This window comes from Narcine bancroftii, chromosome 5 (genome assembly GCF_036971445.1).
Source record: "Narcine bancroftii isolate sNarBan1 chromosome 5, sNarBan1.hap1, whole genome shotgun sequence".
NCBI lineage: Eukaryota > Metazoa > Chordata > Chondrichthyes > Torpediniformes > Narcinidae > Narcine > Narcine bancroftii.
The window spans coordinates 228186738-228201476 of record NC_091473.1 but is presented as its reverse complement, the minus strand read 5'-3'; the positions used below and the strand labels follow the sequence as shown (position 1 = coordinate 228201476).

At 38.0% G+C, this 14739-nt stretch overlaps 1 protein-coding gene across 2 annotated transcripts in view; it reads right to left on the bottom strand.

Annotated features, from left to right (window-relative positions):
* Window positions 1-14739, bottom strand: part of bltp3a (bridge-like lipid transfer protein family member 3A) — a 129094-nt gene that overhangs the window by 106288 nt on the left and 8067 nt on the right. For both annotated transcript variants that reach the window (XR_011358402.1, XM_069941566.1), the window contains exon 3: window positions 208-370. Coding sequence is in view for 1 of the 2 variants with exons in the window: in XM_069941566.1 (XP_069797667.1) it covers window positions 208-370 (163 nt within the window). In the remaining variant the exon portion in view is untranslated. The remainder of the gene's footprint in view (window positions 1-207; window positions 371-14739) is intronic.

The following is a 14739-nucleotide window of genomic DNA, read 5'->3' as shown; positions in this document are numbered from 1 at the left end:
GGTGATATTATATACATAAAGAGTGAAAGAAGCTGGGGTAAAAACAGGTGATGGAGTAGTGAATAGAGGTTCTCTAACAGCTTCACTGTTTGCTCACAGTTTCACAATCTCCAGTTTCTGTTTTCCTTGCTCAGAATTATTCATCTTTCTATTTCAATGACAGGGTATATAAGCCATGCAGACAAGGGTCCAATAGATTCAACTTACCCTGATGGCTGCTTTGTTGCAGTACACTCTGGTAATAGCCAGCCACGTGGGCAGATCCAGCACATTTTGCAGCACTTCTTCATCAAGCTCCAGATTTGTCAGTTGACCTTCCCCTTTAAGTGTACTGACATTGATTTTGTCCGGTGAAAGGTTCTTTGCAAACCTGAAACATGAATTTTGTATAACAGTTGTGTAAATAATTTAAATGCCACTGGAAATTAAATATACTGGTCTATTTAAAACTTTTTTTTCCCCAAATGGATTAAATTGAACTAAACTACCAATGCAGGTGCAAAAAATAAATAAACCCAACAATGAGCTGTGCCCTCGACTGGTCTTTTTAAGGGAGATACGAAGACATGGGAGATAGAAGAGGAAAAACATTACAAAAAAAATAAAAGCAACTTTGGGGAGAATTAGAAGGGTTTAATTGTACAAACTCTAAAAAGTGGGCTTTTGTAATTTGTATTTGAAAAACAACTGAAACAGAAAAATCAAAATGCTGGTGACTTTTGGTCCCAAAAGGTGGAGCAAGTAGAACGAGAGAGAAGACAAAATAATGATTGAAAGGAAAGATTGCAAAGGAATTTAATGTTAGCAGTTGAAATAATTAATAGAATGCTAACATTTGACTGAGACAGAATGCAAGTTGCTGACCATTGGCTAGTTATGGAAGATGGAGAACAGATCAACTTTCATTTTCCTTGAGTTGTATCGGATACAAATGATCAAACTCGGCACAAATGCTTCAGCCACAATGTAATGAGATGGATTTGGAATCAAGAAAAATGTGAACAGGAGTGGACTGAGCAAACAGCCCTGAGGTGTACCAGTGCTCAGCCTAAGCGTGCTCAATGTCCTGCTGCCAACTTGGGCAGACTGCAGTCTTTCTGTTGGAAAGTCCAGAATCCAGTTAATGAGAGGGGTGTTGAGTCCCAGCGAGGACATCTTCTCCACTAGCATCTGGCATATGATTGTATTAAATGCCAAGCTGAAGTCAATGAACAGCAGCTCAGCAGATGAGGAGTCGTTCTCCAGGTGGGTCGGAATGGAGTGTAGAGACAAAGCTATAGCATTGATCTTAGAATAGATCTGTCTGTAAGTGAAATGAAACAAATCCAGCATCTCTGTGAGATGTGCTATGATACGTTCAATCACCACTCTGTGCATTTCATAATGATACAGATCAGTATCACTGGGCAGTAGTTTTCAATCCTATATGCTGAATTATCAGCCCTTTTTTTATAGCCCATTACTGTGGTATCATCAGGAAATTTGGAAGTCATGTTGTTGTTGCACTGAGCCACAGTCATTAGTGTAAAGCAAGTACAGTAGGGGGCTAAGTACACAGCTCTGTGGTGCACTGGTACTGATGGAGATTGTGAATTCTTACCAATCCTCACCGATGGAGATCTGAAATCCAAGATCTAATTACACAGTGGGGTTTTGAGGTCTAGGTCTTGGAGTTTGCTGATTAGTTTTATTAAATGTTAAACAGTAGTCATTAAAGGACAACCTGCTTTTTTGTTTTCGAGGTCTTCCAGGGTTTGGTGTAGAGCCAGTGAAATAGCATTTGCCATAGACCTGTTGCTGCAAGAGGCATTTTGAAACAGAACAATGTCGTCACTCAGATGGGAGCCGATATGCTTCAACACCAGCCTGTAAAACACTTCATCGCTGTGGAAGTGAGTGCCACTAGTTGGTAATCATTTATGCAGGTTACCACACTCTTCTTGGGCACTGTGAGGTCTATTTGAAACAGATGGGTGCCATGCCCTGTTGTCATGAGATCTTGAAGATATCCATGAAATCAATGTTACACTTCAGTTTTCTCTAACAAAAGAATTTCCTTGATGTAAACAAATTATACCGATGATATGCATGATAATGGGGACCTCATCTTGAATAAATTCTGGCCCTTATCTTTAGCAGGCAGATGTAGAAAAGTGCCTGCTATCAGAGTAGAAAACTGGCTGTGATAAAGCAATCACCAGAAGACATTTGTTCAATTTCCTTGTGCTAATTTCTCATATGATAATTGCTCAATAAAGTGTGCTGCTTCCAAATGCAAATCAAAGTCCTGGATTTAAATTGATGCCAAATGCACTCTCGTTCAATACGATATTTTGCTGTGACGATGTACAATGGGAAACCAATTTAAAGCCAATACAAAATAATTACTTCAGACCTGGAAACCTCCAGTAATAACTCCCACCCCAAACTGTCAAATTAAAAACTACATGAAGCAAATCAGGGTCACCTGAGGTTGGAATTTAAACCATTAATTGTATTTTTATAGTTGGATGGCTACTTATTGCAGAATTGAAAGACAGGTGCATTAGCAGAGGGGAGTGATTCAAGACACTTGGAACAGACAGGAAGCTAATTAATTCCCTATCTGCTCTGGTAATTCTGACCACCAGGCACATGAAACTGAGAAATGCCAATGTTTCTAATGAACATGAGCAACACCTCTTACAAAGATGAATGTGGTCAAGCATCTGACATATCCACCATTGCTGCCCTACATCCAATATTTCACTATGCTCATTTAATTTAGTAATAGAACCATAGAAAACAGGCCATTTGACTCTTCTGCTCTGTACGGACCACTATTTCACTCATCTCACTGATCTGCTCCCACTCCAGAACCTTCCAGACCTCTCCCACCCATGTATCTATCCAATCTATTTTTAAAACTCGATTGAGCCCTCATTCACCACATCAGAAAGCAGCCCATTCCACAATCCCACCACTTTGAGTGAAGAATTTTCACCTAATATTCCCCCTAAACTTTTCCCCCTTCAGCTCATAACTATGACCCCTTGCATTTATCTCCCCCAATCTAAGTAGGAAAAGTCTACTCTCATGCACTTAGTCTATACTTCTCATAATCTTGAAAACCTCTATCAAATTTCCCCTAATTCTTCCAAGTAGCTCAACTCTTGAAGATCTGGCAACATCCTAGTAAATCTTCTCTGCACACTCTCAAACTTCTTTATATCCTTCCTGAAGTAAGGCAACCAGAACTGCACACAATAGTCCAAATTTTGCCTCATCAATATCTCAAACAACTTCAACAAAACATCCCAACTCAATACTTCAGGGAACAGTATATCTGTTTTCCCAGATCTCTTTGCTCCTCTACACTCCTCAGTGTCCTACCATTTACTGGTTTGTCCTTCCAAAATGCATCACCTCACATTTCTCTGCATTAAACTCATTTTCTGACCCATTTTCCCATTTGGTCCAGATCCCTCTACAAGCTTTGAAAATCTCCCTCACTGTCCACAACACTTTCCACAACACTTTCTATCTTTCTTTTAATCAATTGAGGGAACGATTTGATATATCTGTAAAATCTTTGTTTGTGTACAATATTTTGCTGTGATGATGTACAATGGGAAACCAATTTAAAGCCAATACAAAATAATTACTTCAGACCTGGAAACCTCCAGTAATAACTCCCACACCAAACTGTCAAATTTGATGATCCAATTTACCACATTATCATTCAGATCATTGATTATAGACAACAGACAACAATGGTCCTAACACAGATCTCTGAGGCACAGCACTTGTTACAAGCCTCCAGTATGAGAAGCAACCATCAACTACCATTGTCTTTTCTTCCAAACAGCCAATTTCTAATCCAGTTTACAACCTCTCCAATGGAAACTTAATGTCTTAACCTTTTGAACTAACCTCCCATGTGGGAACTTGTCAAAGGTCTATGTTTTTTTTCTCAAACTTTATTTCAAAGATAATTTAAAAAACATAACATACAATCAGAAATTAATTTTACAGAAATAAAAATAAAGACAGCAAAATGAAAAAACCTTAAAAAAAACCATAAAAACAAAAACCCCACCCACCCAATCAGCCAGCTCCCTTAAGGGAAGCCAAAGATATAAATTAAAAAAAATTATAAGTATTAGTAACAATTCAAAATATATCTAAATGCATGTACTCCAAATAAGGAGACCATTTATCAACAAAAAAAATTATTATCATGTAAGTTTTTTCCATAACAATACAAGCTTTCAATTCAGTATGCTAAAGTGCTATATTAATCTCTATATTATCCTTCCAGGGACTAGCTACACATTTTCGTGCTACTGATAACACTAAATGTACAAAAGCAATTTGAAATTTATCCAACCCCAGTCCCCACAAAAAAAACGATGCATCTAATGGTGATTTAATTTTATACAATTTTTCCAAAACTACCTTAATTCCTTCCCAGAAAGGTTGTACATTAATACAAGACCAAACAGCATGTAAAAATAGTTCCAGTACATAAGCCACATCTGAAACAAGAATCCAAATTACTAAATCCTTATTTTTTCAATTTCTCCGGAGTCAGATATAATTGATGCAAAAAAATTATAATTAATCATTCCATATCTTACATTAGTCAATTTAGTTACACCATCATGACACATATCTGCCCAATCATCTTTAGGGAAAATAAGTGCTAAATCGCTTTCCCATTTAAGTTTAGATTTTTCCCAGTCCGGTTTATCCATATTATCCTGTAACAACTGATACATAACTGAAACATAACCCTTCTTTGGTATAGAAGAAATCAAAGATTCAAATCTCATCAATATAGGTAAACTCATCTCTCTACCAAAATTATCTTTTACCAAGGCTCTGAGTTGATAATACACAAACAAAGAATTTCTTTCCTTTGGCTTGGCTTCGCGGATGAAGATTTATGGAGGGGGTAAAAAGTCCACGTCAGCTGCAGGCTCGTTTGTGGCTGACAAGTCCGATGCGGGACAGGCAGACACGATTGCAGCGGTTGCAGGGGAAAATTGGTTGGTTGGGGTTGGGTGTTGGGTTTTTCCTCCTTTGCCTTTTGTCAGTGAGGTGGGCTCTGTGGTCTTCTTCAAAGGAGGTTGCTGCCCGCCAAACTGTGAGGCGCCAAGATGCACGGTTTGAGGCGTTATCAGCCCACTGGCGGTGGTCAATGTGGCAGGCACCAAGAGATTTCTTTAGGCAGTCCTTGTACCTTTTCGTTGGTGCACCTCTGTCACGGTGGCCAGTGGAGAGCTCGCCATATAACACGATCTTGGGAAGGCGATGGTCCTCCATTCTGGAGACGTGACCCATCCAGCGCAGCTGGATCTTCAGCAGCGTGGACTCGATGCTGTCGACCTCTGCCATCTCGAGTACTTCGACGTTAGGGATGTAAGCGCTCCAATGGATGTTGAGGATGGAGCGGAGACAACGCTGGTGGAAGCGTTCTAGGAGCCGTAGGTGGTGCCATGATTCGGAGCCGAACAGGAGTGTGGGTATGACAACGGCTCTGTATATGCTTATCTTTGTGAGAATTTACAGATATATCAAATCATTCCCTCAATTGATTAAAAGAAAGAAACTGTCCTTCTTCAAAACAGTCCTGTATTGTCTTTATACCCTTAGAATCCCAACCCTTTAAATGATTATTAAACATTGAAAAGCTGATTATTATATAATCGAGTTAAAATTGATAATTTGCCTTTTGAACCTAAGACCATATTTCTTCAAGTCCAGATCTTTAACAAATGTTTCAATACCGGCATATTACATTCCCGCAACAAATTCAAATTCCAACAAAATGTAAATTGATGTACCTCAACTTCAGAAATACAAGCCATTTCCACTCTAGCCCAGCTAGGGGGTTGATCCAATTCCATCAATCTACTAATAAATTTCAACTGAGCTGCTTCATAATAATTTTGAAAATATGGTAACTGAAGTCCACCTATGTTAGTTTATGCAATGCCACTCGAGCTAATTTACCTTTCCATAAAAACTCCCGCACTGCTCTATTCAAATCCTGAAAAAAACCCTTTGAAAGTGAACATGGTATTGACGGAAATAAATATTGAATTCGGGGAAAAATATTCATTTTAATATAATTGACCCGACCAATCAAAGTTAATGGAGGATCTTTCCATTTAATCAAATCTGCTGTAATCCTTTTTAATATAGGAACATAATTTAACTGATACAATTACTGATAATTGGCATCTACAATCACACCCAAATATTTAATTTTATCTGTCCACTTTAATTTTATATTTTAAAATTCAGAATAATCACCTACTCCAACTGGTAAAATTTCGCTCTTATCCCAATTAACTTTGTATCCAGATAATTCTCCAAATTTCAACAAACACTCTTGCAACTGTTTCAACGACTGTTCCGGTTCTGTCAAATATATCAAAACATCATCAGCAAATAAATTAATCTTATATTCTTCATTCATAACCTTCATCCCTCTAATCTCATCATTCTGCCTAATAGTCTGAGCCAACGGTTCAATAGCCAATGCAAACAAGGCTGGTAACAATGGGCAGCCCTGCCTAGTTGAATGAGTCAGCTTAAATGGTAAAGAAACCTGACCATTTGTCAAACCCTACGGTTTGTATATAAAGCTTTAACCCAACCAATAAAAAAAAGGCCAAATTTAAACTTTTCTAACACCTAAAATAAAAAATCCCATTCAATCCTATCAAAGGCCTTTTCTGCATCTAATGCAACCACCATAGGATGGTGCATTGACTAATGTAATCAATCGAAGAATATTATCTGATGTACTCCTATTCTTAATAAAACCTGTTTGGTCAGCATGCATAAACTTAGGTAGATACTTAGCAAGTCTATTAGCTAACACTTATGCTATAATTTTATAATCTACATGTAATAGGCCTATATGAAGATACTTATAATGGATCTCTATCTTTTTTCAGAATTACAGTAATTAAAGCACTTGAACAAGATTGCAGCAACACCTGATCTTCAGTAACTTATTGTAACACATCTCCAAATACAGTAGATAAATCATCATTAAAAAATGTATAAAATTCCACAGAAAATCTGTCATCCCCTGGGGACTTTCTGTTTGTCATTTCCTGTATGGCTTCCTTAATTTCAAAATCTGTAAATGGAGATTCCAGTTCCTGAACATCTTCCTCTCCTAATACCAGTAACATTAATTTGGATGCAAGATTCAATAGAACTATTATTCTGCTTCCCCTCAGAAGTATATAATTTTTGATAAAATTAATGAAACTGATCATTAATTTCCCGAGGTTTATAAGTAATTATTGAATTCTTTTTGACAGCATTAATAGTCCGTGATACCTGTTCAATTTTCAATTGTCATGCAAGTACCTTATGAACTCTCTCTCCCAGTTCATAATAACGTTGTTGAGATGGATTAATTAAATGCTCAAATTGACAAGTTTGTAATGTATTGTAATGTAATTTCAACTTTGCTAACGTGGCCTTTTTGTCTCTGTCAAATCCATCTGAAAATCTTTCCCTAACTCAGCAATCTGTTTCTCCAACATTAAACTTTCTGCCATATATTGTTTCTTAATTTTTGTAGAATAACTAATAATCTGCCCTCTCAAATAAGCTTTCAAGGCATCCCATAATACAAAATGACTATCCACGGAATTAACATTTTCAGTCAAAAATAAAGAAATCTGTTCTTTAATAAAGGTAACAAACTCTGGTTTTTTCAACATCACATTAAACCTCCATCTATAAGGCGAACATACTACTTCCGAACTTTCACAAGAAAAAAATAATAACAAATGGTCTGATATAACCCTACTTTTATATTCAGCCTGCAATACTCTACCCTGTAAATATGCTGATACCAAGAAAAAAAATCTATTCTAGTAAACGAATCATGTCGTGAAGAATAAAAAGAAAAATCTTTCTCCGTAGGATTGACCCTTCTCCAAATGTCCACCAAATTTAAATCTTTCTTCAATGTGCCAATTTGTGTCGCCATCTTTGATTTCCTTATACTTTTTGGATTTCTATCCAATAAAGGGTCCAAAACACAATTAAAATCTCCCCCAACTAAAATATTTTCATTAGCTTGAGTTAACAATAAAAAAGCTTCTGAAATAAATTGTTCATCATCTACGTTCGGTGCATAAAGATTAAGCAAAGTCCAAGTTCAGCAAAAATTTTACAGTTCACCCATAAAACTCTCCCAGCATTTCCCTCTAACAATTCCAATTCAAATGGTAAATTCTTATGAATCAGAATCACTATCCCTCTCGCCTTAGAATTAAAAGAAGAAAACACATGACCAACCCAATCTCTCTTCAATTCCAAGTTTTCTTTTTCAGTCAAATGTGTTTCTTGCAAAAAGACAATATCAATTTTCATTTTGTATACAAGCCAATACCCACTTTTGCTTAATTGGATTATTTAATCCCTGAACATTAAAAGTTGCAAAATTCAAGGTAGACATTTTTACTAACTGTTAGTATATTTACACAGTATAAAATAACGCTCCCCTTATAAATCTTCAAAATCACAAACCCACCCCAATAAACACAAAAGAAAAAAGGGAGAGAAAATTCACCCCCCCCCCCAAAAAGAAAATCATCCCAAAAGAAAAAAAACACCCAAAGGTAGTAACACCCTAAAAATCTGGGTGTGGTAAACCCACTAGTGGCAGATGACTATCAAAGTTTTCAGTGCCATCCACTCCCCCAACCGGACTTGTATACATTATTTAAATAAACACAATCAAATTTAATAGATACATTCAGCCCAATGATTCCAGACCCAGTGATTATTCTGGGTCCTCAATGTCAAGAAGACTGTCAGCTCTTCTTTCCATTCTTCCCATTCCCATTTACCCTCCTCTTAGGAGACAACGGAGAAGACTGACCATTTCTTCACAATTCTGGCAATGAATTAGCAAAAATCAAAGCATCATGATCATTTTCAAAAAATTGGGATTGAAAATTTCCATAAAAAACTTTCAACACCACAGGATAATGAATAAAATACTTCTTTAGCAGAATTAAATTCCCGACGTCTTCTAATAACCTCCTGACTCAAATCAGCATAAAAAAACATTATTATTTTGAACCATCAACGAAGATAGACTTTGCTGTGCCTTCTGGACCACCATTCGTAAAATCATTTCTCTATCTTGATATTTCAAACAACGAATCAAAACCGCTCTCAGTGTTTGTCCTGGAAGTGGCTTCTTCCTCAATGCCCTGTGAACTCGATCCAATTCCAAATCTTCTGGAAAAAACTCTTTGCTCAATACTTCAGGAATCCAGTTCTTAAAGAATTTTAATCGGATCAGAGCCTTCGATATCCTCTGGAAGACCAACTACTTTTACATTATTCCTCCAACTTTGATTTTCCAATGAATCAATCTCCTTAGTAAATCCCTTTTTTGAATTCCCCCAATCTACAAAAGAGTCCTCCATTTTTTCCCCGTTACGTTCCACTTGATTTTGACACTCAGAGAAAGCTGTTTCAATTTTTAAAAAATTATCCTGTACAACATCAACTGATTTTATACATCTGTTAACGTCACTTTTAACTACAGTCATCTCTTGCTTCATAGTTGTCATTTCTTCACACAAAAGTACTCATTTTAGTTGTCACCTTTATAAATCCTTGGGTCATTTGAGATGATATTTGTTTTGACATATTCTCCATTTGATAAGCAATCCCTTCCAAAACAGTGAACACAGAATCCAGTCCAGGTTCCATGACTATCTTTTGAGGCCTACCTTCTCTAACTTCAGAATCCTCCTCCTGGGTAAATTCCAACAAAGCAGGTTCCTCTTCTTCCTCAGATACAATGAGTATCTTTTCCTGTGTGGCTGCAGGTCTGGATACCCGACGACGGCACACCGACATCATCAGGCTGCCACCATTCAGGGTCCTCCACAGCCCACACTTTCTCCAGAAGCTCATGCACCCGCGAGGCACTGCACATGCCCGGCAGCGTCACGGGCTCACGGGGTCCTCTATCGGTCAGGCCACCTGCAGGCTTCACGGGCACGCGAATCAGCAACAGCCGAACTCACCAATAGGCCGGCGCCATCTTGCGGATGCAGGGTCGGCACCGACGTCATATTCAGCTGGGCAGGTGTTCTGAGGTTTGGAGGCTCCCAAAGACAACTCCGTGGATTCAACTGTCCAGGTAGGCCTCAGTTCTTCTACACTTTTATAAGGTCGTTTTTTCTGAAGTTGAGCTTTTGATTTCTTCACATTAGTAGCCATATTAAGTCACCTTTATTCAAAAGGTATTTTTTTAAAAATCGGGTATTTAAAATTCTAGCTGGGGAAAGGTGGAACTGCACATCTTTCTTCTATGCCATCTTGCCATGGCCCCCCACTAAAGTCCACGTTGACAACATCCACAACCTTTCCTTTAACTACCTTTTTGGTAACCTCCTCAAAAAGTTCTACAAGATTCATTAAACAAATAACACACACAAAGTCATGTTGACTGTCCTTAATCAGCCCATGGCTGTCTAAATACATATATATCCTCTCTCTCAGAACTCCTTCCAATAATTTACATACTACTGACATCAGGCTCACTGGCCTATTTTTGGAGCCTTTTTTAAAATAACATAACTACATGAGTTACCCGACGATCCTCTGGTACCTCAACTTTTGCTAAGGACATTTTGAACATATCTGCCAAGGCCCCTGCAATTTCTACATTTATCTCCTTCAAGGTCCATGGGAATATCATATCCAGTCTGGGGGATTTATCTACCTTTATTTGCTACAAGGCAGCAAGCACTTCCACCTCCTTAATCTCCAATTGTTCCATTACACTTATGTTTGTTTCCCTTCCTTACCTTATGCACGATGCCAGTTTGTGAGTAAATACTGATGCAAAAAAAAACTGTTTAAGTCCTCCCCCATTACTTGAGGCTCCATACATAGGTGACCACTCTGAACCTCTAGGGGACCAATTTTGTCCCTTACTATCCTTTTACTAATATACTTGTAGAACCCCTTGGGTTTACCTTCACATTATCTGCCAAAGCAACCTCATGTCTTCTTTTTGCTTTCCTAATTTCCTTGAGTATTTTCTTGCTTTTTCTGTACTCTTCAAGGATCTCATTAGCTCCCTGTTGCCTATACTTGCTATACACCTCTCTCTTCTTCTTCACCAGATCTCCACTACCCCTTGAAAGCCAGGGTTCCCTCTGCCTGGTGACTTAGCAATAATCATAGCAGGAACATGCAAACACTTACACTCTCAAAATTTTGCCTTTGAAGGTCATCCATTTGCTTAAAACACCCTTACCAGAAAACAACTTATCCCCATCCACTCTTCCTGATCCTTTCTCATTTACACAAAATTTGCCTTCCTCCATTTTAGAATCCCAATATGAGGACCAAACTTATCCTTTTCCATAATCAACTTGAAGCTAATGACATTATGGTCACTAGACGCACAATGTTCACCTACACATACATCTATCACCTGACCTGTCTTGTTCCCTAATAGGAAATCAAGTACTGCATCCTCTCTTGTTGCAACCTCTAAAAGTTGTTATTGAAAACTTTACTCAACACATTTCACAAACATCAAGCCATCCAGCCCTTTCACAGTATGGAAGTCCCAGTCAATATTTGGAAAGTTAATCTTCTACTACCCCAACTTCCTGCTTCTTGTATCAGTCTGCGACCTCTCTACACATTTACTCCTCCAATGCTCTCTGTCTATTGGGCAGTCTATAATACAACCCGATCAATGTAGTCTCACCTGTCCCGTTCCTCAATTCCAACCATGTGGCCTCTGGAGACAAACCCTCCTGGTTGTCTTGACTTTGCACAGCTGAGATATTTTCCCTGACTAGCAATGCCACTACTCCCCTTTTCATCCCTCCCCCTCTATCACGTCTGAAGCAACGGAACCCCAGAATATTAGGCTGCCTGTCCTAACCCTCCTGCAACCGTCTTATTAATAGTAATAATGTCATAATCTCACACGTCAATCCATGTCCTAAGATCATCATCCAATCTAACAATACACCTTGCTTTAAAATAAAGACGAGAAAAGTTCTATCTTGTACAAACCTTTGTACAACTATTTGCATTCATACAAACCTAAATTACCAGAGTAATTTCTCACAACCCTATCGTTACTTCCACAGTAACATTAAATCTGTTCATTTTTTCAGTTAACTGAAAAATTTTTTTTCATGTTTTCTTAAAATAGCTTTTCTCACCAACACCATTGCAAATCAAAATTGACTTAAAAATACTCAAATCAGGTCGCACTTCAGAGGGAAAGCAAGCAAGAGATCAAACACAGGAAATATGGGGGGGGAGGGAAAGTACACATGGCAGAGAGAAAAAAGGGTAGAATCTGCAATTACTCAAACATGGGGGGGGCGGCTTGAACTTTGGAAATAGAGGATACAATGAAGACTGAATTACACCCTTTTTTAAGGTTTCTTCATTGCCTGTAGTATTTTCATATAGCTTTTGGTTAAGTGAAAAGGAGGAATGCAAGAAGAATGGAAAAGTATTCATTCTGGCAAAGAAATTTAAAAGGTCTCCAACCAGTGAGAGACTGTAGAAGAATCCTGCAATGCAAATGTGTGATTTGCACAAGCCTGATATCTGGATGCATCAAGTAATTAGGAAAGCTAACAAAATTATGGCTTATTTCAAAGGTAAAATTCATACATTGCAACATTCATTTTCATAATTTTGATTTTATACATTCAGGTGACCATGCGAATGCGGCTCAACTTGAAATGCAAAATAATACAAGTATTAAGTATCTGAGCACCATACAAGGAAAATGAACATAACTTGAATTTGCCAGCTTTAATCCCTCAAAATGAAAAAACCTTGAAGCCATAACTTTTTCCCCCCCAATGAAAAATGGTAATTCTTGCACTGAACAATCATGCAGGATTTATTTTCAAACATTTTGCTTCACTGAAAACTTGTATGCCATTTCCTTGTGGTTTAATTTGATTAGTTGTATATCTAAATGAGGCCAAAAATGGGAAGGGGGTGGGGGGTAAAAAACACAAAAATATCCACAATTAAAAGACTAATAACAATTTTGTCAAATAAATAATTAAATTCAAAACAAACTAATCTTTAATGATTATTGGAGACAGCAGATGCCAAGCTGAAATGTCTTTTTCTCCAACTGATGCTGCTTGATCTCCTAAATTCCTCCAGCAGATTATGTTCAGCTAGAATGACCATGATCACTTTCAATGCGGTACATCAGCTTTTGTCTTTATAAAGTATATCTCAAATGAACCTGATTCAATAACCAAAAACACTCAATTTGTTCAAAATTAATTGGAAAATAAGCACGCTATTATTTTTTTGAAAATGTTTAGAAAAGCCCCAGAAACCAGCTCAGTGACAAGTGAGCAAAACCTGTTGAACTTTCAGATAACATGAAGTTTGATGGCATCCTTCATTGACAGGTATACGGACCATACTTGATTCAATTGACAGGTGCACAGAATACATTTTCAACCCAGCAAATGGCATGAAGCTCAAATGCAGTAAACTCTTTGTTATTCATATAATAAATGTCAGATGATTACAGAGTGGTTAATTATCATCATTTGAGTCTGTCTTGCAGGTCAAGAAATGTGAAATTATATTTTCTGGGAAAAAGAATAGGAAAGGAATAATCAACTAGGTACAAAACTGGCTTGGTAGTTGGGGTCAGAGGATGGGAATGGAAGGTTATTTTTCAGATTGGACGTCTGTGACCAGTGTTGTGCCATAAGGACCGGTCCTGGGTCCACTGCTGTTTGCCATTTCTAGTAAAGATTTGGATGAGAATGTAGTTGTGGTCTGTAAGTTTGCAGATGGCACCAAAATTAATGGCATGATTGAACAGTGAAGACCTTTATCCAAGATTACCCCAGGATTGAGAACTACTGGGGAAAAAAGAGTCAAGAAATAGCAATTAACTTGGACAAGTGTGAGCAGCTATATTTTGGCAAGATAAACTAGGGAAAATCACAAACCAAAATGGTAGTGTCCTGGGAGAGTTATAATACAGTGGTGATGAAGACATTTGGCACACTTGCCTTCACAGTATTGAATGCAAGAGTTGGCATGTCACTTTACAATTGTAAAAAATTTAGGTGTCTCTGCACTTGGAGCTTTGTGTGCATTTCCAATCACCAAGAAACAGTGAGCTGGAAAGGGAGCAGAAAAGAATTATTAGGTTGTTAGAAGGACTTGAAGGATTCAGTGAGGAGATTGGGTAGGCGAGGACTATTATCCCTGATTGTAGAAGGCAGATGTGTTATCTTATGGGGAGCCCACAACAGCATCAGGAAAAAATAAATAAGGTGAATGACTACAGTCTGTTTCCCAGGATAAGAAAATTTAAACTCCCTTTCAGAAGAGGGGAAAGATTTAAAAGGCATTTAAAAAAAAGAGGTGGTGGGTATGTGATACAAGTTGCCCTAGAATAAGGCAGATGCAACCCCAATCCCAACGTTTAAAAGACATTTGGGCAGATTGAGAAGAATGGGGTCAAACAAAGGCACATGGGACCAGCTCAGAGAGAAAAAATTTGGTCAACAGGACCATTTGACAAAAGGGCCCATTTCCTGTCGAAAAACCCTATTACTCTCTCTGCTTCCTCAGGTCATCGCAAAGGCTTGTCTCACTCAACTTCACTGACCCTCCCCCTCCCTTGACCCCTCTCCCTTTCTCGCCCCCTCCCCCTCCCTT